At 38.3% G+C, this 23,814-nt stretch overlaps 1 protein-coding gene across 1 annotated transcript in view; it reads left to right on the top strand.

Moving 5' to 3' along the window:
- LRRC7 (leucine rich repeat containing 7) overlaps nt 1-23,814 on the top strand; it is a 492,466-nt gene that overhangs the window by 175,951 nt on the left and 292,701 nt on the right. The window contains exon 4 of the mRNA XM_052637059.1: nt 13,626-13,704. Coding sequence (XP_052493019.1) covers nt 13,626-13,704 — 79 coding nt within the window. The remainder of the gene's footprint in view (nt 1-13,625; nt 13,705-23,814) is intronic.

Below are 23,814 nucleotides of genomic sequence, written 5' to 3'. Positions count from 1 at the left end.
CAAACACCTCTCTGCAACTGACTCAGTCAGGTTCCTTTTAATGACTGAGTAATATTCCTTTGTGTATATGTACCGCATCTTCTTTATCCACTCTACTGTAGATGGACACCTGGTCCCTTCTATGTCCTGGCTATTGTAAATAGTGCTGCAATGAACACTGGGGTGCATGTGTCTTTTTGAGTTGTGGTTTTATCAGGATATATGCCCAGTGGTGGGATTACTGGGTTAGATGCTAGATGCTTTCAAACTGTGCTGCTGGAGAAGACTCTTGAGAGTACCTTGGACAGTAAAGGAGATCAAACCAATCAATCCTAAAGGAAATCAACCCTGAATTTATTGGAAGGACTGGGCTGAAGCTGAAGTTCCAATACATTAGCCACTTGATGCAAAGAGCCAACTCATTGGAAAAGACCCTGATGCTAGAAAAAATGGAGAGCAAGAGGAGAAGCAGGTGACAAAGGGTGAGATGGTTGGATGGCATCAATAACTCAATGAACATGAGTTTGAGTGAACAGGGAGATAGAGAAGGACAGTGAAAACTAATGTCCTGCCGTCCATGAGGAGGGAAAGAGTCAGACATGAATTCACTACTGAACAACAAGTGCCAGATTCATTCCTAGATTGTTAAGGAACCTCCCTACTGTTCACCATAGTGGCCACATCAATTTACATTCTCAGCAGCAGTGCAGGATGGTTCCCTTTTCTCCACATCCTCTCCAGCATTTATTGTTTGTAGAAATTTTGATGATGGCCATTCTGATTGGTATGAGATGATACCTCATTGTAGTTTTGATTTGCATTTTTCTAATAATGAGCATCTTTTCATGTATTTATTAGCAATATGTATATCTTTTTGGAGAAATGTGTGTTAAGATCTTCTGCCCATTTTTTATTGTGTTGTTTGTTTTTCTGATATTGAGGTGTATGAACTGCTTATATATTTTGGAGATGGATCCTTTGTCAGTTGCTTCATTTGCAATTATTTTCTCCTATCTTGAGGATTGTCTTTTCATCTTGTTTATCTCTCTTTTGCTTTGCAAAAGCTTTTAAGTTAACTCTTGCCGGGAAGGTCCCATGGATGGAGGAGCCTGGTAGGGTGCAGTCCACGGGATTGCTAGGAGTCAGACAAGACTTCACTTTCACTTTTCACTTTCATGCATTGAAGAAGGAAATGGCAACCCACTCCATTATTCTTGCCTGGAGAATCCCAGGGACGGGAGAGCCGGGTGGGCTGCCGTCTATGGGCTCACACAGAGTCGGACACAACTGAAGCGACTTAACAGCAGTAGCAGCAGCAGGGTCTCATTTGTTTATTTTTGTTTTTTTATCCATTAAGTTAGAAGGTGAGTCATGGAGGATCTTGCTTTGATTTATGTAAAAGAGTGTACTTCCTATGTTTCCCTCTAAGAGATTTATAATTTCTGGCCTTACATTTAAGTATTTAATCCATTTGAGTTTATTTTTTGGTATGGTGTTAGATGTGTTCTAATTTCATTCTTTTCCATGTAGCTGTCCAGTTTTCCCAGCACCACTTATTAAGTAGCCCATCTTTCCACCCCTGTATATTTTTCCTCCTTTGTCAAAGATGAGGTGCCCATGTGTGTGTGAGTTTAATCTCTGGGCTCTCTCTCTCTTGTTCCACTGGCCTGTATTTCTGTTTTGTGCCAGTACCATACTATCTCGATGACTGTAGCTTTGTAATATAGTCTGAAGTCAGGATGGTTGATTTCAACACATCCATTTTTTTTCCCCTCCAAGATTCCTTTCGTTATTCAGGGTCTTTTGTATTTCTATACAAATAGTAAAAAAAAAAAGTTTCTAGCTCGATGAAAGTGCCATTGGTAATTTCATATGGATTGCATTGAATCTGTACATTGTTTTCGGTAGTATGGTCATTTTCACAATATTGATTCTTCCCATCCAAGAATGTGGTATGCCTCTCCATCTGTTTGTGTTGTCTTTGGTTTCTTTCATCAATATCTTATAGTTTTTTGCATACAGGTTTTTTGTCTCTTTCAGTTCAATTCAGTTCAGTTCATTTCAATCTCTCAGTCATGTCTGGCTCTTTGCAACCCGTGAATCACAGCACGCCAGGCCTCCCTGTCCAACACCAACTTCCAGAGTTCACTCAAACACACGTCCATCAAGTCAGTGATGCCATTCAGCCATCTCATCCTCTTTTGTCCCCTTCTCCTCCTGCCCCCAACCCCTGCCAGCATCAGAGTCTTTTCCAATGAGTCAACCCTTCACATGAAGTGGCCAAAGTATTGGAGTTTCAGCTTTAGCATCAGTCTTTCCAATGAACACCCAGGGCTGGTCTCCTTTAGGATGGACTGGTTGGATTTCCTTTCAGTCCAAGGGACTCTCAAGAGTCTTCTCCTGCCGGGGTCCAGCCCCGGTGGATCCAGGGAATTCGAAGCGGGGATGGCGTCAGCAATTAGATAAGATTATTTATTTAGAGATAGAAAGAGAGATTAGGAAAGAAGAGTGTAGTGGAGAAAATAGAGGAGAAAAGAGGCTGGAATTCCTTGGTTTACACAGGAAGCCAATAAAGCCCCGAGACAAGGGACTTGCACCGTCTACATAGGCCACAGGCGCCCACTTGAATAGCAGAGGATGTCCTGCCTTGGGTCCCCTCTCACGTGGGTCTTTGAAGCCCGGGCAAATAAGTAGACATGGCAAACCTCTGTGCTCCAGATGGGAATTAGCCTGAAAAGGAGAGAAAGAAAAGAAGACATAGGGGAAACCATCTGGTCCATCTCTTTATTTTTCAGGAAAGCTTTTATACTTTAAGTTGTACATAGAGATCAATGGATAATACAAAGTCATGCGGGGTCAACAGACCTGACCCTTACCGAGACCAGGCACTCTTTATGCATGCATACAAAGGTCTTAGGTGGTTTTACATCATCTTCTGGCCAGGGGGACTGCTAACGTTTTATGACCCTTTCTTTCTGATAATGGTCAGTCAATCAGAAAACTTATTTTTTCAAAGGGTGATTTTTCTTAAACCAGGCGCCACCCTCCGAAGGCGCCAGATAAAGTTGCATTCCTACAGGGCAAAGGTGCAGTGGGCTATAAGCAAGAAAAGAATTTACTAGCCTAAGGTCTAACGTGATTAATATCAAAGGTTATTACTTATTTTTCCCATATGGCAGTTATATCAATTAATGTATATAAGGGACCAGGGATATGGAGACTTAGCAGCAAATATTGGCTCAACAATGAAACCCTCCACTGGTATATTTCTAACAATCCACTAATAATTTCTAACTTCTCAAAAGACTCTGTATTTAGAAAGTTTAGAGCGTCTCTTGCCTCTCATGATTGGGAGGCTGTGAACAATCACATGTGGTTGTAAGAAGCCAGATAAACTTGTCAGGCAAGCTAGAGAGCCGTCAGAGGAGTTTTTAGACTGAAACACTCTTGTTACACCCAGGAGACTTATTATCTGGAGCTCTAAGTTAACTCTTTTCAGAGAAAGGTGGTAGGGGATATCCCCCTGTTAATGTCAGAAGAGTTGGTGAAAGGCATAATACAATAAGGCAGAGAGACTCTGGTTTTGGGGTAGATGCTCGTTAAAGTCCAGGGGGTTCCCTTGAAGCCTTATCTCGCCTTTGCCTGTCAGGCCTCTTCCTCATGACCTTTGCCACGGGCAGGATTCCCTATGCTGGCTCCCAGCATTCTCCAACAACACAGTTCAAACGCATCAATTCTTCAGTGCTCAGCTTTCTTCACAATCCAACTCTCACATCCTATACATGACCACTGGAAAAAATACAGCCTTCACGAGATGGACCCTTGTTGGCAAAGTAATATCTCTGCTTTTTAATATGCTGTCTAGTTTGGTCATAACCTTCCTTCCAAGGAGTGTCTTTTAATTTCATGGCTACAATCACTATCTGCAGTGATTTTGGAGCCCCCCAAAAAACAAAGTCTGACACTGTTTCTACTGTTTCCCCATCTATTTCCAGTGAAGTGATGGGACCAGATGCCATGATCTCAGTTTCATGAATGTTGAGCTTTAAGCCAACTTTTTCACTCTCTTTCACTTTCTTCAAGAGGCTTTTTAGTTCCTCTTCACTTTCTGCCATAAAGGTGGTATCATCTGCATAGGTGAGGTTATTTCTCCTGGCAATCTTGGTTCCAGCTTGTGCTTCTTCCAGCCCAGCGTTTCTCATGATGTACTCTGCAGAGAAGTTAAATAAGCAGGGTGACAATATTCAGCCTTGACGTACTCCTTTTCCTATTTGGGACCAGTCTGTTGTTCTGTGTCCAGTTCTAATTGTTGCTTCTTGACCTGCATACAGATTTCTCAAGAGGCAGGTCAGGTGGTCTGGTATTCCCATCTCTTTCAGAATTTTCCACAGTATATTGTGATCCACACAGTCAAAGTCTTTGGCATAGTCAATAAAGCAGAAATAGATGTTTTTTTCTGGAACTCTCTTGCTTTTTCCATGATCCAGCGGATATTGTCAATTTGATCTCTGGTTCCTCTGCCTTTTCTAAAACCAGCTTGAACATCTGGAAGTTCACAGTTCACGTATTGCTGAAGCCTTGCTTGGAGAATTTTGAGCACTACTTTACTAGCGTTAGGTAGGTTTATTCCTAGGTATTTTATTCTTTTTGTTGCAATGGTAAGTGGAATTTTTCCTTAATTTATCTTTCAGATTTTTCATTGTCAGTGCATAGGAATGCAAGAGACATCTGTGTATTAATTTTATATCCTGCAACTTTAAATTCATTGATTACCTCTAGGGATTTTCTGGTAGCATCTTTAGGGTTTTCTGTGTATAGTATAATGTCGTCTGCACACATTGAGAGTGTTACTTCTTCTTTTCCATTCTGGATTCCTTTTATTTCTTTTTCTTCTCTTAGTAGCATGGTTAGGACTTTCAAAACTATATTGAAGAATTGTGATAAGAGTGGGCACCCTTGTCTTGTTTCTGATCTTAGAGGAAATGCTTTCAGTTTTTCACCATTGTGAATAGGTATTTGCCATGGATTTATCACATATGTTTATTATGTTGAGGTAGATTCCTTTTATGCCCATTTCCTGGAGAGTTTTTATCATAATTGACTGTTGAATTTTTTCATAATGTTTCTCTGCATCTATTGAGATGATATGTTTTTTGTCTTTCAGTTTTTGGTATGGTGTATCACATTGATTGATTTGTGTATGTTGAAGAATCTTTGCATCCCTGAGATAAACCCCACTTCATCATAATGTATGATTCTTTTAATATGTTGTTGGATTCTGTTTGCTAGAATTTTGTTGAGAATTTTTGCATCTATGTTCATCAGTGATATTGGCTTGTAAATTTCTTTTTTTGTGATACCTTTTTCTAGTTTTGGTATCAGTGTGATGATGGCCCCATAGAATTTGTAAGTTTTTCTCCCTCTGCAATTTTTTGAAAGAGTTTGTGCAGGATAGTGTTAGCTCTTCTCTAAACATTTGGTAGAATTCAGGTATGAAGCTGTCTGGCTCTGAGCTTTTATTTGTTGGAATATTTTTGATCACAGTTTTGATTTCAGTTAGTTCACTTAGTTCTGCTTATGATTGGTCTGTACATATTTTCTATTTCTTCCTGGTTTAGGCTGTGCTTTTCTAGGAATTTGTCTATTTATTCCAGGTTGTCCATTAAATTAGCATATCAGTTCAGTTCAGTAGCTCAGTTGCGTCCGACTCTTTGCAACCCCATGAATCGCAGCACGCCAGGCCTCCCTGTCCATCACCAACTCCCGGAGTTCACTCAGATTCACGTCCATCAAGTCAGTGATGCCATCCAGCCATCTCATCCTCTGTCATCCCCTTCTTCTCTTGCCCCCAATCCCTCCCAGCATCAAAGTCTTTTCCAGTGAGGCAACTCTTTGCATGAGGCAGCCAAAGTACTGGAGTTTCAGCTTTAGCATCATTCCTTCCAAAGAAATCTCAGGGCTGATCTCCTTCAGAATGGACTGGTTGGATCTCCTTGCAGTCCAAGGGACTCTCAAGAGTCTTCTCCAACACCACAGTTCAAAAGCATCAATTCTTTGGCTCTCAGCCTTCTTCACATTCCAACTCTCACATCCATAGATGACCACAGGAAAAACCATAAATTAGCATATAGTTGCTCATATTTTTAGTAGTTTCTTATAATCCTTGGTATTTCTGTGTTGTCTGTTGTAACTTCTTTTTTATTTCTAATTTTATTGATTTGAATCTTCTCCCTCTTTTTTTTTTAATGAATCTAGTTAATGGTTTGTCAATTTTGTTTCTCCTCTCAAAGGACCAGCTGTTAGTTTTATTGATCTTTGCTCTTGCATCCTTCGTTTTCTGTTCATTTATTTCTACTCTGATCTTTACAATTCCTTTCCTTCTACTAACTTAGGCAATTTTTTTTCTTCTTCTTTTTCTTGTTCCTTTAAGTGTAATGTTATATTATTTGTTTGATGTTTTTCTAATTTCTTGAGGTAGACTTTTATTACTATAAACATCCCTCTTAGTTCTGCCTTTACTGCATCCCATGGGTGTTGAATTGTCTTGTTTTCATTGTCATTTGTCTCTAGGTTTTTTTTTTTTTTTCCTCTTCAATTTATTCAGTGACCGCTTCGTTATTTAGAAGCATATTGTATAGCCTTCTTGGGCTTGTGTTGTTTATAGTTTTTTTTTTTTTTTCCTTTGTAATTGATATCTAGTCTTATTGTGGTCAGAAAGAATGTTTGATACAATTTCAATTTTTTTAAATTTTACCAAGGCTTAATATGTGACCCACGATGTGATCTATCCTGGAGAATGTTCTGTGTGCATTTGGGAAAAGGTATATTCTACTGTTTTGGGGTGGAATGTCCTGTAGACATCAGTTAACGTCTGTCTGATTGTTTGTGACATTTAAGGCTTATGTTTCTGTATTAATTTTAATTTGTCTGGATGATCTGTCCATTGGTGTGAGTGTGGTGCTAAAAGTCTCCCATTATTGCTGTGTAACTATCAATTTCCCCTTTTATATTTGTTAGCATTTGCCTTACGTATTGAGGTCCTCCTATGTTCGGTGCATATATATTTATAATTGTTATATTTTATTCCTGGATTGATCCTTTGATGATTGCATAGTGTTCTTCTTTGTCTCTTATACCTGTCTTTATTTTAAAGTCTATTTTACCTGTTATGAGTATTGCTACTTCCACTTTCTTTTGATTTCCATTTGAATGGAATATCTTTTTTCCAGCCCATCACATTGGTCTTTATGTGTCCCTAGGTCTGAAGCGGGTCTCTTGTAGTGAACATATATAGAGGTCTTGTTTTTGTATTCATTCAGCCAAGCTGTGTCTTTTGGTTGGATCACTTAATTCTTTTACATTTATGGTAATTATTGCTATGTATGATCCTATTACCACTTACTCTATTGTCTTGGATTTGTTTTTGTAGGCCTTTTGTTTCATGTTTCCTGTCTAGAGAAGTTCCTTTAGCTGTAAAGGAAGTTGTACAGTTTAGGAGTTGTAAAGCTGGTTTGGTGGTGCTGAATTCTCTTAACTTTTCCTTATCTGTAAAGCTTTAAATTTCTCCTTAGAATCTGAATAAGATCCTTACTGGGTACAGTGATCATGGTTGTTGGTTTTTTTCTTTTCATTGCTTTAAGTATATCCTGCCACTCCCTTCTTGCCTGTAGAGTTTCTCCTGAAAGATCAATCGTTAACCTTATTGGGATTCCTTTGTATGCTATTTGTTGCTTTTCCCTCACTACTTCTAATACTTTTGTTTGTGTTTCATGTTTGTTAGTTTGATTAATATCTATCTTGGTGTGTTTCACTCTGCATTTTCCTGTATGGGACCTTGAGGGCTTCCTGGACTTTGGTAACTATTTCCTTTCCCAAGTTAGGAAAGTTTTAGATTATAATCTCCTGAAATATTTTCTCATACCATTTCTTTTTCTCTTCTTCTTCTGGGATTCCCTATAATTTGAATATTGGTGTACTTCATGTTGTCTCCGTGGTCTCTGAGACTTTTCATTCTTTTTTCTTATTCTTCTCTGCTTCAACCACTCTATCTTCCAACTCACTTATGAGATTCAATTTTAATTCAACAGATTCAACTCTGAATGTTTTTTTTAAGTTTAAACTGTAAACAATATAATACAAGTTTTTAACAAATGATGTGGTAACATTTCACCACAGCAGGGGATTCCATTTTCAGCAGAAGATAAAGAGATACAGCCTTTTCTTTAAAATCCTACTTTAGTTTGCTTCTGCTCCCATATCTTGGTTTACACATAATTTCAGCCAATATCAGCTAAAGGCAGGCACCTGTGGAGATAAGGCATCAGCACACTGGCTTGTAATGAGCCCAGATTGGTGACTGAACAGAAAAAGCTAAAAGGAGCAAAGAAAAAGCCTTGTATCCTTTTTGGTTGCAGCTGTTCTGAGTGATTATGAATACTCAGGAGAAATGTTGAGGATAGTTCAAAGGTTACCTTATTGACTTCAGTGCCATTTTGTTAACATCTAGTTAATAAGGGCAGCTCTAGGTGTTATGACCTTTCCAAAAAAAGAGAATTGCTTTTCTCATCCAATTCATACATAATGGCACTCCTAAGACTTCTTGAGTTTTCATTAAGAAACCAGACACTTCAGCAGTAATTTTAGGATAGCATAGTTTCTGATGAATTTTCACATAGAAAGAAGTGGCTGAGAAACATCCCCATAACGCTTTCATACCCTTACTTTTCAGTGGTAAATGACCTGTTTGGTTTGGTTATCCTCCTGCTGCTTTGCTCGACCTCAAGATCCTATGAACATGGTGGTCTAGATCACCTTCCTAGAATCTAGGAAGGTGAGGATTTACTTTCCCATTTATCTATCATCAAAAAATTCATCTAAATCCTACCACAAACTGTTCCTTATCCTTCTGTCAGATATGAAGTACTTGGCAGGGCTAGTGCTTCATGCTTAATAATATTTTCAAGGTGAAAGTGTTAGTCGCATAGTCATGTCCAACTCTTTGTGACTCAATAGACTATAGCCCTTCAGGCACCTCTGTCCATGGGATTCTCCAGGGAATAATACTGGAGTGAGTTGCCATTTCCTTTTCCAGGGGATCTTCCCAACCTAGGAATTGAACCCATGTCACCTGCATCTCCTTACAGGCATCTACCTTACAGGCAGATTCTTAACTGCTAAATCACTGGGGAAGCCCAACAGTTTCAAAACTAGAGACCAATCAGTACTGCAGGGATATAACAATGGCTTCTTATAGCCATTTTCTCTTCTAACCTTTGTAGGGCTTATTAGAGTCATTCTTCAGTAACTATGAGGGATGAGTTCCAGAAGCCCTGTGGATACCAAAATCCACAGGTGCTCAAGTCCCATATATAAAATGATGGGATATTTACATGTAACTTATGCACAGAAGCAGAAGATATTAAGAAGATGTGGCAAGAATATAAAATGGTGGGATATTTGCATATAATCTATGTAACAGGAGCAGAAGATATTAAGAAGAGATGGCAAGTATACACAGAACAATACAAAAAGATCTTCACAACCCAGATAATCATGATGGTGTGATCACCAACCTAGAGACAGACATCCTGGAATGAAAAGTCAAGTGGGTCTTACGAAGCACCACTACGAACAAAGCTAGTGGAGGTGATGGAATTCCAATTGAGATATTTCAAATCCCAAAAGATGATGCTGTGAAAGTGCTGCACTCAATATGCCAGCAAATATGGAAAACTCATCTGTGACCACAGGACTGGAAATGGTCAGTTTTCATTCCAATCCCAGAGAAAGACAATGTCAAAGAATGCTCAAACTACTGCACAATTGCACTCATCTCACACGCTAGTAAAGTAATGATCAAAATCCTCCAACCCAGGCTTCAACAATATGTGAACCATGAACATGCAGATGTTCAAGCTGGTTATAGAAAAGGCAGAGGAACCAGAGATCAAATTGCCAACATCTGCTGGATCATTGAAAAAGCAAGAGAGTTCCAGAAAAACATCTACTTCTGCATTATTTAATCTGCCAAAGCCTTTGACAGTGTGAACCACAACAAACTATGGAAAATTCTTAAAGAGATGGGAATACCAGACCAGCTGACCTGCCTCATGAGAAATCTGTATTCAGGTCAAGAAGCAACAGTTAGAACTGGACATGGAACAACAGACTGGTTCCAAATAAGAAAAGGAGTACATCAAGGCTGTATAGTGTCACCCTGCTTATTTAATTATATGCCAAGTACATCATGAGAAACACTGGGCTTGATGAAGCACAAGCTGGATTCAAGATTGCTGTGAGAAATATCAATAACCTCAAATATGGAGATGACACCACCCTTATGGCAGAAAGTGAAGAAAAACTAAAGAGCCTTTTGATGAAAGTGAAAGAGGAGAGTGAAAAAGTTGGCTTAAAGCTCAACATTCAAAAAACTAAGATCATGGCATCTGGTCCCATCACTGCATGGCAAATAGATGGACAAATAGTGGCAGGCTTTATTTTTGGGAGCTCCAAATCACTGCAGATGGTGACTACAGCCATGAAATTAAAAATGTTTGCTTTTTGGAAGAAAAGTTATGACCAATGTAGACACCATATTAAAAGCAGAAGAATGGAACTGGAGGAATTAACCTGCCTGACTTCAGGCTCTACTACAAAGCCACAGTCATCAAGACAGTATGGTACTGGCACAAAGGCAGAAATATAGATCAATGGAACAAAATAGAAAGACCAGAGATAAATCCACACACCTATGGACACCTTATCTTCAACAAAGGAGGCAAGAATATACAATGGAGAAAAGACAATCTCTTTAACAAGTGGTGCGGAGAAAACTGGTCAACCACTTGTAAAAGAATCAAACTAGAACATTTTCTAACACCATACACAAAAATAAACTCAAAATGGATTAAAGATCTAAATGTAAGACCAGAAACTATAAAACTCCTAGAGGAGAACATAGGCAAAACATTCTCTGACATAAATCACAGCAGGATCCTCTATGACTCACCTCCCAGACTACTGGAAATAAAAGCAAAAATAAATAAATGGGATCTAATTAAAATTAAAAGCTTCTGCACAACAAAGGAAAATACAAGCAAGGTGAAAAGACAGCCTTCTGAATGGGAGAAAATTATAGCAAATGAAGCAACTGACAAACAACTAATCTCAAAAATATACAAGCAACTCCTGCAGTTCAATTCCAGAAAAATAAACGACCCAATCAAAAAATGGGCCAAAGAACTAAATAGACATTTCTCCAAAGAAGACATACAGATGGCTAACAAACACTTGAAAAGATGCTCAACATCACTCATTATCAGAGAAATGCAAATCAAAACCACAATGAGGTACCATTTCACGCCAGTCAGAATGGCTGCAATCCAAAAGTCTACACACAATAAATGCTGGAGAGGGTGTGGAGAAAAGGGAACCCTCTTACACTGTTGGTGGGAATGCAAACTAGTACAGCCACTATGGAGAACAGTGTGGAGATTCCTTAAAAAACTGGAAATAGAACTGCCTTATGACCCAGCAATCCCACGGCTGGGCATACACACTGAGGAAACCAGAATTGAAAGAGACACGTGTACCCCAATGTTCATCGCAGCACTGTTTATAATAGCCAGGACATGGAAGCAACTTAGATGTCCATCAGCAGATGAATGGATAAGAAAGCTGTGATACATATACACAATACAGTATTACTCAGCCATTAAAAAGAATACATTTGAATCAGTTCTAATGAGGTGGATGAAACTGGAGCCTATTATACAGAGTGAAGTAAGCCAGAAAGAAAAACACCAATACAGTATACTAACACATATATATGGAATTTAGAAAGATGGTAATGATAACCCTGTATACGAGACAGCAGAAGAGACACAGATGTATAGAACGGACTTTTGGACTCTGTGGGAGAGGGAGAGGGTGGGATGATTTGGGAGAATGGCATTGAAACATGTATAATATCATGTATGAAATTAATTGCCAGTCCAGGTTCGATGCATGATACTGGATGCTTGGGGCTGGTGCACTGGGATGACCCAGAGGGATGGTATGGGGAGGGAGGTGGGAGGGGGGTTCAGGATTGGGAACACATGTACACCCATGGCGGATTCATGTTGATGTATGGCAAAACCAATACAGTATTATAAAGTAAAATAAAGTAAAAGGAAAAAAAAAAGCAGAGACATTACTTTGCCAATGAAGGTCCATCTAGTCAAAGCTATGGTTTGTCCAGTAATTATATATGGATGTGAAAGTTGGACTGTAAAGAGAACTGAGTGCCAAAGAATTGATGCTTTTGAACTGTGGTGTTGGAGAAGAGTCTTGAGAGTCCCTCGGACTGTAAGGAGAGCCAACCAGTCCATCCTAAAGGAAATCAGTCCTGAATATTCACTGGAAGGACTGATGCTGAAGCTGAAACTCCAATACTTTGCCCACCTGATGTGAAGAACTGACTGATCTGAAAAGACCCTGACGCGGGGAAAGATTAAAGGCAGGAGGAAAAGGGGACAACAGAGGATGAGATGGTTGGATGGCATCACCGACTCAACGGACATGAGTTTGAGTTAACTTCAGGAGTTGGTGATGGACAGGGAAGTCTGGCATGCTGCAGTCCATGGGGTCTCAAAGAGTTGGACACGACTGAGCAACTGAACTGAACTGAACCTATACACATCCAGCTGTGTACTTTAGGTCATCTCTAGATTACTTATAATACTTAATGAGATATATAGGCTATGTAAATATTTGCCAGTGTGTAGCAAATCTGAGTTTTGCTTTCCAAAAATTTCTGAGGTTTTATTGAAAAAAATATTTCCTACCTGCTCTTTGTTAATCCGTCAATGTGGAACTTATGGTTATGGAGGCCAACTATTTGTTTAACTCATTTTTATCAACTGATTGTAACATCCACTCCATCTTTTATTCCTCTGACTATCACATTTATGGATTAAGTTGTGGCTTACTGATTTTGAGTAAGAAAAATTCGTGTTTTTTTGCCACAAAGCCAACAGCACAGCTGTGACAGCAGATGAGCAGTTCTCCAAGGGCAATCAGCCATCTGGCTACCTCAGAGACTCCGGAGAGGATTCCAGCAAGGGCTGCTCACCTAGTCACCCTCTCAGGCAGATGCAGCGTTGCACTGTGTGCCAGCTAGGAAGAGCTGTATAAAATGTTTTAGGGCTTCTGAATAGTTTGGGGATATCTATTGATTTATGATTTTTCTTTAGGCGTCTTTCCATTATGCATGTTCAGTCTTCCCAATCTTTTAAAATGAAAGGACAGCAAGCACAGATTTTACTCTTTTCTTATATCTGCTGGTTTCCCCTTCCTTTTGTTAGCTTTTATGATAACTAGATAAGCCCAACTATTCTTTTCTTTAGATTAGTAAATAGCCAAGATCTATCTTATACTAAATTTTTCTGTTTTTGTCTAATTTCCAATTATTACTTCATAAAATATAACTTAGTGTTCACATTTTATTTTTAAAACATAGACATGTACTATATGACACTAATGTATTATTAAGTTTTTATTCTTACTTAATGATTATCCATATGGTGTTTACACTATGTATTTATTTATTCTTAATGTTAAACTATAGTTTAGTATATTTTCATGTACTCTTTTTCCAATTTTAGGTGTACAAGAATTTCCAGAAAACATAAAGTGCTGTAAGTGTTTAACAATTATTGAAGCCAGTGTCAATCCCATTTCTAAGTGAGTATGAGTCATCACATTTTATTTACCTTTGTGTTTCCAGGGATAAAAGAATAAAGATAAAAGAAACTTACATAGTAATGAATTTTAAATGCTGTGTTTAAAATTCAATTTAATAGAATATTGGTAAAGGAATAATCAAATCAGAATAGTTCAACAAAAGATGAATAAAGCATTGCTGAGTAACAGTGAAGGCCTAATTGGTGCAAGATGGCATTACTTTACAGCAAACCATATCATTTTTTTGGCTATCAGGTGACATTCCATGGAAAAGCACCAAAACTAAGAAAACAGTTATTAGTTGTGGTCATGCTGAAAAATTAGCATCACGGTTCTGATGAAAGTTCAAGAAAGTACAAGAGTGTAAGGTGCATGAAATTAGTTGATAATGTGGTTCAAGCTGGAAAATGAATTAAGTATGATCTGAAAAAAAGGACTATTTAGGTACCAGTGATTACATGAAGAGGGAAAAAAAATATAATTCTATGAGGACAGCCAAATGGAAGACATGGACGGTAAAGATGCTGTAATCAGAAGTAGGGTATTTGTGTGTTACGATCTGTTAGTAGAGCAATGCCATGGGAAAGTGAAATTCAGCATGTGACCATGTTTCAAATTACAATTATGTCATAGTGATAGAGTGTGTGGAATCAAATAGGTCAAGAAACTATGACATGAATGGCTTTGGTGAGTCATGAACCTGAATGTTAAAGTTATTTAACCATAAAAATCTAGAAAGTCTATTGAAAAGTGTAGTAATATTTGAAAGTGGTAGAATTTATTCAGTGGTGTTGGGATGCAGGTAATGAGTTGCAAAGTAAGACTGGTATTTTAATTATACAAAAACTGACAGAAGGATTTGAGAAAATTCCTTCAGTCCTTTGTCCACATAGAGAAAGAGAGACAGGGAGAAACTAAAGTTCAATTAATCAATCTAGTGTTTCCAGAAGACAAAAGAAGTGTATCAAAATGCATTTAACGGGAAATTTTTCTCCAGTAGGGTTGAGGATAGGTAGAAGTGAGGATGGTTTCTCTATAGATCACAAAAAGAGGATGTAAGTGAGACTAGAAATGAAATAGAATGTAAAAGGATAAGTTTAGATGAGGCTCTTTACAGTGAATGGTTAGTGAAATAATTTGAGGCCTTTAGTAGAAAGTGTGGAGCATTAAGGAGCAAACTATGATTAAAAGATACAAATTTTCTACCTCAAATGTAAAATATGGTGCAGAAAAAAATGTGAAAAGTATTCTTCAAAAAACTTAGACCAAAATGCAACTTTCTCATAAAAGAAATAAATATTGCTGACATATCACAAGACTATAAGTATATCCTTGCTTAAGTCATAATCCAAGGCAGATGATTAATTGTTTTGATTTCTGGTTCTTTAATTTTAATAGCTCATTTTATTTAGGAATCATCATCAGGTCTTTGGGAGTGGAAGTCAGATAATAAATTACAAAAGCGTAAAAGCTATAGTTTTATTGACTATGTCTCTGAATTCCTTTCATATACTTAACATTTCAAAAGATAAATGAATATAACCAATTTCATCAAAAAATGGCTAACACTAAAAGCAAGTTTGAGAATTCATTTTAAAAAATTACTTGAAAGAAAAGTCAATTTAGGAAAAAAAAATTACTCAAAAGGAAAATCAAATTCCCATGGTTTTGCTTTCCCAAAATATCATATAAATAGTGCCATACTTTGTGTGTTTTTACTTACCACAGTGATTTTAAGATTTATTCCTGCCATTTCAAGAATTCTACTACATTCCCATTTATTCCTAGGCAGAATTCCTTTGTATGAATATAGCACAAGTTGTTTATATATTCCTCAGTTGATAGATAAAATTTAAGTTGTTTCTAGTTTGGAGCTATTATGAATAAAGTAGGTGTAAACATTTCTGTACAGGTGTTTGTGTAAGCATCTGTTTTCACTTCTACTAAGTGAACACCTAGAAGTAGTTTTCTGCGTAGTGAGGTACATGTATGTATCACCATGTAAGAAATTTCCAAACTGTTTTCAAAATAGCTATTTCATTGTGTATTCCCATCAGTAATCTATTAGATTTTCCATTATTCCTTATTATTGTCAGGATTTGATACTATCAGTTGTTTAATTTTTTTTTTCTATTTTAGCCATTCTAGTAGATACAGTATCTCTTTGTTATAACTCACTGTAGTTTTAATTTACAGTTTTAAAATCAAATTAAAATCTCTCCTTGTATTTCTTTAAAATATTATTGCTTCTTTGATAAATGTTTGGTTTTTTCATATTTATTGAGTTCTCTTTAATATTGAATTATAGAAATTCTTTATAAATTCTGGCTAAAAATCGGATACTTTTAGTCAGAATTTAATTTGATTTTAAAACTGCAAATATTTGCTCTTATGACTTACCTTTGCACTTCCTGAACAGTGACTTTCAAAGAGTAAAATATTTTCATTTTGATGAGACCTGTTTATAATTTTTTATTATTTGTTCTTCTTGTTGCTATCTAGGAGATCTTTACTATTGATAAATCATAGTTATAAAGATTTTCCCCTAAGCTTTCCTTTGGAACTTTTGTAGCTTTGATTTTACAGTTAGGTATATGATCCATTTAAAGTTGCTTTTTGTTTATATGTATGGTGTGTGTGTGTTGTGCTTCTCTTTTTTCTTTATTTATTGCATTTTATATGTTCCAGTACCATTTGTTGAAAATTTTATCCTGTTTTGTAAATAAAATTATCTGAGTATCTGTTTTGTAAGTCAGTTGATCTTATGTGTTTGGATCCATTTCTGGATTCTATACTTTTGTGTTAATCTATATGCCTCTCCTAATACCAATTTTACACTATCTCAATTACTGTAGCTTTGTAATAATTCACACAGTCAGGGAGTGTGAGTCCTTCAACCTTTTTCTTCTTAATCAGATTATTTGGGCTCTTCTATTCCCTTTGCTTTTCCATATATTTTTTTAAATCAGCTTGCCAGTTTCTACAAAAATATGAAAACCTTATGGCATTTTGATAATAGTTGTATTGAATCTGTAGATAAATTTGGGCAGAATTGACATGCCAAAAATATTGAGTATTCCTTTCCCTAAACATAGTGCATATCTATTTTACTCCAAGTATTTCAAGTTTGGGGGTAATTATAAATGATTTATTTATCACAAAAATACAATTGCTTGTTGTATGTTGACTTTAAATCCTGCAACTTTAATAGATTCATTTAATGGTACTAATAAATATTTTGTAGATTTGAGGGAGAAAGCATGCAATTTTCTAGTAGATCATAATGTTACCTGGGAATAAAGATAGTTTTATTTCATTCTTCCCAATCTATGATCCATTAATTTATTTCTTTAGCTTTATTGTCCTGGCTAGGACCTCCTGTATAATGTTGAATAGAAGAGGTGAAAACAGACACCATTGCCTTGTTCTCAATCTTAAGGAAAAAGCATTCAGACTTTCACCATTATGTATGATAGTTACTTTTTTTTAAAATACATTCCCTTTACAGGCTGAGGAAATTTTAAATAACCTATTTCTCACTTCCTTTTAAGCTCTTACCAACAGGGCTCTCAAAGCTTAGGTTCCTACTTTCAAACTTTTTACGAAAATCTAAGCTTTCTCTATAATGTTCTTCAATAGTTGTGCAGTTTCTGACCACTTCCTGACTCCAAAGCCACTCCACATTTTTTAGGAATATATTATAGCAGAATCCCAATTTCAGATACCAAAATCAGTGTTAGTTTTATAATTCTGTACAAGAAATCACCACACACTTAGTGGTTTAAAACAATATATATTTGTTATCTTTTCGTTTATGTGAGTCAGGAATCTAGCCATGCTATAGCTGGGTTCACTTTTTGAGATTTTCACCAGGCTACTATCAAAGCAACAGTCAAGCTGTAGTCTCATCTGGAAGCCCAACTGGGAAAAAAATCCATTTTCAACCTCATTCAGCTTATTGGTAGAATTCATTTCCTTGCTGTCATAAACCTGTGAGCTCCAGCATTTTTCTGGCTGACAGCTAGAGGGCATTCTTGAATCCTAAATGCTAGTGCAATCCCCAGTCAGGTGACCCTCTCCATACATAGTTCACAACACAACATCTTGTTTCTTCAGGGCCAACAGATGAGTAGAGTGAGCATCCTAGGAAGACAGAGGTGTATCACATACTATAGTTTAGAGAATGGCATCCTATTTGCCACAGTCCATTAATCAGGAGCAAAGGACAAGTCCTACCAGTACTCAAGAGGAGAAGATTTTGCAAAGGCCTAAACTTCTAGGGCTCCAAAATCAGTGCAGATGATGACTGTAGTCATGAAATTAAAGACGCTTGCTCCTTGGAAGAAAACCTATGACAAACATAGACAGCATATTAAAAAGCAGAGACATTACTTTGCCAACAGAAGTCCACACAGTCACAGCTATAGTTTTTCCAGTAGTCATGTATGGATGTGAGAATTGGAACATAAAGAAGGCTGAGTGCTGAAGAAGTGATGAATTTGAACTGTGGTGTTGGAGAAGAATCTTGAGAGTCCCTTGGACTGCAAGGATAAAACCAATCAATCCTAAAAGGAGTCAATCCTGAATATTCATTTAAGGGACTGATGCTGAGGCTGAAACTCCAATACTTTGGCAACCTGATGCAAAGAGCTGACTCATTGGAAAAGACCCTTATGCTGGGAAAGATTGAAGGAGGAGAAGGGGATGACAGAAGACGAGATGGTTGGATGGCATCGCCAACTCAATGGACATTAGTTTGAGCAAGCTCTAGGAGATGGTGAAGGACACGGAACTCTGGCATGCTCCAGTCAATGGGGTCGCAAAGAGTGGGACACAAATGAGAGATTGAAGAACAACGAAACTTACAGGGGCTTCCAGGTGGCACTAGTGGTAAAGAATGTGCCTACCACTGCAAGAGACACAGGAAATGTGGGTTTGATCCCACTTTTGGGTCAGAATCCCACTTCTGTATGATTACTCACCCAGAGCCAGACATCCTATAATGCGAAGTCAAGTTGGCCTTAGGAAGCATCACTAGAGACAAAGCTACTGGAGGTGATGGAATTCTAGCTGAGCTATTTTAAAATCCTAATAGATGATGCTGTGAAAGTGCTGCACTCAATACGACAGCAAATTTGGAAAACTCAGCAGTAGTCACAGGACTGGAAGAGGTCAATTTTCATTCCAATCCCAAAGAAAGGCAATGGCAAAGAATGCTCAAACTACTGCACAATTGCTCTCATCTCACACACTAGCAAAGTAATGATCAAAATTATCCAAGCCAGGCTTCAACAGAACATGAACTGTGAAAATGCAAATGTTCAAGCTGGATTTAGAAAATGCAGAGGAACCAGAGATCAAATTGCCAACATACGCTGGATCATCAAAAAAGCAGGAGAGTTCCAGACAGCCACTTCTGCTTTGTTGACTCTGCCAAAGCCTTTAATTGTGTGGACCACAACAAACTGTGGAAAATTCTGAAAGAGATGAGAATACCAGACCACCTGACCTGCCTCTTGAGAAACCTATATGCAGGTCAAGAAGCAACAGTTAGAACTGGACATGGAACAACAGACTGGTTCCCAATTGGGGAAGGAGTACATCAAGGCTATTTATAGTCACCCTATTATTTAACTTATATGTAGAGTACATCATGAAAAATGCTGGTCTGGATGAAGCACAAACTGGAATCAAGATTGCCTGGAGAAATATCAACAAACTGAGTTATGCAAATGACACCATCCTTATGGAAGAAAGAGAAGAAGAACAAAAGAGCCTCTTGATGCAAGTAAAAGAGGAGAGTGAAAATGTTGACTTCAAACTCAACATTCAGAAAACTCAGGTCGTGGCATCCAGTCCCATCACTTCATGCCAAATAGATGGGGAAACAATAGGAACAGTGAGAGACTTTATTTGGGGGGGGGGGGGTGGGGGGGGGGCAAAATCATTGCAGTTGGTGACTGCAGCAATGAAATTAAAAGATGCTGACTCCTTGGAAGGAAAGTTATGACCAACCTAGACAGCATATTAAAAAGCAGAGACATCAATTTGCCAACAAAAGTCCATCTAGTCAAAGCTATGATTTTTCCAGTAGTCATGTATGGATGTGAGATTTGGACTATAAAGAAAGCTGAGCCCCAAAGAATTGATGCTTTTGAACTGTGATGTTGGAGAAGACTCTGGAGAGTCCCTTGGACTGCAAAGAGATCAAAGCAGTCAATTGTAAAGGAAATCAATCCTGAATATTCATAGGAAGGACTGATGCTGAAGCTGAAACCCAATACTTTGCCTGCTTGATGGGATGAACTGATTCATTAGAAAAGACCCTGATGCCGAGAAAGACTGAACGCAGGAAGAGAAGGGGATGACAGAGGATGAGATATTGGATGGCATCACTGACTCGATGGACATGAGTTTGAGTAAGCTCCAGGAGTTGGTGATGGACAGGGAAGTCCAGCGTGCTGCAGACCATGGGGTCGCAAAGAGCTGGACATGACCTAGCAACTGAACTGAACTGAACTGGGTATGGAAGGTCTCCAGGAGTAAGAAATGGCACCACACTCAAGTATTCTTGCCAGAAAAATTCCATGGGCAGGGAAATCCAACGGGCTATTTTCCATAGGGCTGCAGATAGTCCCACATGACTAGGAAATAAGCAGCAACAAACTTCTAGAAGAGATCTTAGGGGACACCTTAGAAAATAGCCAATTTTGACATCTGTTTTGCTGAGAATTTTTGCTGTGAATAGATGTTGAGTTTGTCAAAGTTTGTGTTTTGTTTTTTAAAATAATATCTATTGCCACAATGATATAAATAAACTTACCTGGTCATGGAATATTATGCATTTTATACATGAATGCCTCTGATTTGATAGTATCTTCTAAGGATTTTCCCATCTATATTCATGAGGCATATTAGCCTGAAATTTTTTTCTTATAATTTCTTTGTCTGCTTTTGGTATCAAGGTAAAACTGGCCTCATTAAAACAGCTGGGAAATGTCTTCTATTTCCTGTAAGAAATTGTATAGTCTTGGAATTATTTCTTCCCTAAATATTGATAGAATTTGCAAGTGGAACATTCAAGCCTGAGCTTTTCTTTATGGGAAAGTTTAATTACAAATTTAATTTCCATAATACCTATCAGTTCAGTTCAGTCACTCAGTCGTGTCCGACTCTTTGCGACCCCGTGAATCACAGCACGCCAGGCCTCCCTATCCATCACCAACTCCCAGAGTTCACTCAGACTCATGTTCATCGAGTCCGTGATGCCATCCAGCCATCTCATTCTCTGTTGTCCCCTTCTCCTCCTGCCCCCAATCCCTCCCAGCATCAGAGTCTTTTCCAATGAGTCAACTCTTTGCATGAGGTGGCCAAAGTACTGGAGTTTCAGCTTTAGCATCATTCCCTCCAAAGAAATCCCAGGGCTGATCTCCTTCAGAATGGACTGGTTGGATCACCTTGCAGTCCAAGGGACTCTCAAGAGTCTTCTCCAACACCACAGTTCGAAAGCATCAATTCTTTGGCACTCAACCTTCTTCACAGTCCAACTCTCACATCCATACATGACCACAGGAAAAATCATAGCCTTGACTAGCCAGACGTTAGTCGGCAAAGTAATGTCTCTGCTTTTGAATATGCTATCCAAGTTTGTCATAACTTTTCTTCCAAGGAGTAAGCATCTTTTAATTTCATGGCTGTAGTCACCATCTGCAGTGATTTTGGAGCTCCCAAAAATAAAGTCTGACACTGTTTCCACTGTTTCCCCATCTATTTCCCATGAAGTGATGGGACCGGATGCCATAATCTTTGTTTTCTGAATGTTGAGCTTTAAGCCAACTTCTTCACTCTCCTCTTTCACTTTCATCAAGAGGCTTTTTAGTTCCTCTTCACTTTCTGCCATAAGGGTGGTGTCATCTGCATATCTGAGGTTATTGATATTTCTCCCGGCAATCTTGATTCCAGCTTGTGCTTCTTCCAGCCCAGCATTTCTCATGATGTACTCTGCAGAGAAGTTAAATAAGCAGGATGACAATATACAGCCTTGACGTACTCCTTTTCCTATTTGGAACCAGTCTGTTGTTCCATGCCCAGTTCTAACTGTTGCTTCCTGGCCCCTACATACAGATTTCTCAAGAAGCAGGTTAGGGGGTCTGGTATTCCCATCACTTTCAGAATTCTCCACAGTTTATTGTGATCCACACAGTCAAAGGCTTTGGCATAATCAATAAAGCAGAAATGGATGTTTTTCTGGAACTCTCTTGCTTTTTTGATGATCCAGTGGATGTTGTCAATTTGATCTCTGGTTCCTCTGCCTTTTCTAAAACCAGCTTGAACATCTGGAAGTTCACGGTTCACATATTGCTGAAGCCTTGCTTGGAGAATTTTGAGCATTACTTTACTAGTGTCTGAGATGAGTGCAGTTGTGTGGTAGTTTGAGCATTCTTTGGCATTGCCTTTCTTTGGGGTTGGAATGAAAACTGACCTTTTCCAGTCCCGTGGCCACTGCTGAGTTTTCCAAATTTGCTGGCATATTGAGTGCAGCACTTTCACAGCATCACCTTTCAGGATTTGAAATAGCTCAACTGGAATTCCATCACCTCCACTAGCTTTGTTCGTAGTGATGCTTTCTAAGGCCCACTTGACTTCACATTCCAGGATGTCTGGCTCTAGATGAGTGATTACACCATCGTGATTATCCAGGTCATGAAGATCCTTTTTGTACAGTTCTTCTGTGTATTCTTGCCCCTCTTCTTAATATCTTCTGCTTCTGTTAGGTCCACACCATTTCTGTCCTTTATCGAGCCCATCTTTGCATGAAATGTTCCCTTGGTATCTCTAATTTTCTTAAAGAGATCTCTAGTCTTTCCCATTCTGTTGTTTGCCTCTATTTCTTTGCATTGATTGCTGAAGGCTTTCTTATCTCTTCTTGCTGTTCTCTTCAACTCTGCATTCAGATGCTTATATCTTTCCTTTTCTCCTTGGCTTTTCACTTCTCTTCTTTTCACATCTATTTGTAAGGCCTCCCCAGACAGCCATTTTGCTTTTTTGCATTTCTTTTCCATGGGGATGGTCTTAATCCCTGTCTCCTGTACAATGTCACGAACCTCATTCCGTAGTTCATCAGGCACTCTATCTATCAAATCTAGGCCCTTAAATCTATTTCTCACTTCCACTGTATAATCATAAGGGATTTGATTTAGGTCATACATGAATGGTCTAGCGGTTTTCCCTGCTTTCTTCAATTTCGGTCTGAATTTGGTAATAAGGAGTTCATGATCTGAGCCACAGTCAGCTCCTGGTCTTGTTTTTGTTGAATGTATAGAGCTTCTCCATCTTTGGCTGCAGAGAATATAACCAATCTGATTTCAGTGTTGACCATCTGGTGATATCTATGTGTAGAGTCTTCTCTTGTGTGGTTGGAAGAGGGTGTTTGCTATGACCAGTGCATTTTCTTGGCAGAACTCTATTAGTCTTTGCCCTGCTTCATTCCTCATTCCAAGGCCAAATTTGCCTGTTAGTCCAGGTATTTCTTGTTTTCCTACTTTTGTATTCCAATCCCCTATAATGAAAAGGACATCTTTTTTGGGTGTTAGTTCTAAAAGGTCTTGTAGGTCTTTATAGAACCATTCAGCTTCTTCAGCGTTACTGGTTGAGGCATAGACTTAGATTACTGTGATATTGAATGGTTTGCCTTGGAAACGAACAGAGATCATTCTGTCATTTTTGAGATTGTATCCAAGTACTGCATTTTGGACTCTTTTGTTGACCATGATGGCTACTCCATTTCTTCTGAGGGATTTCTGTCCACAGTAGTAGATATAATGGTCACCTGAGTTAAATTCACCCATTCCAGTCCATTTTAGTTCACTGATTCCTAGAGTGTCGATGTTCACTCTTGCCATCTCCTGTTTGACCACTTCCAATTTACCTTGATTCATGCACCTGACATTCCAGGTTCCTATGCAATATTGCTCTTTACAGCATCGGACCTTGCTTCTATCACCAGTCACATCCACAGCTGGGTATTGTTTTTGCTTTGGCTCCATCCTTTCATTCTTTCTGGAGTTATTTCTCCACTGACCTCCAGTATCATATTGGGCACCTACTGAC

Source organism: Budorcas taxicolor, chromosome 3 (assembly GCF_023091745.1).
Source record: "Budorcas taxicolor isolate Tak-1 chromosome 3, Takin1.1, whole genome shotgun sequence".
Lineage (NCBI taxonomy): Eukaryota > Metazoa > Chordata > Mammalia > Artiodactyla > Bovidae > Budorcas > Budorcas taxicolor.
Note: the sequence above shows the minus strand (reverse complement) of the source record. Positions and strands in the feature narration are given on the sequence as shown.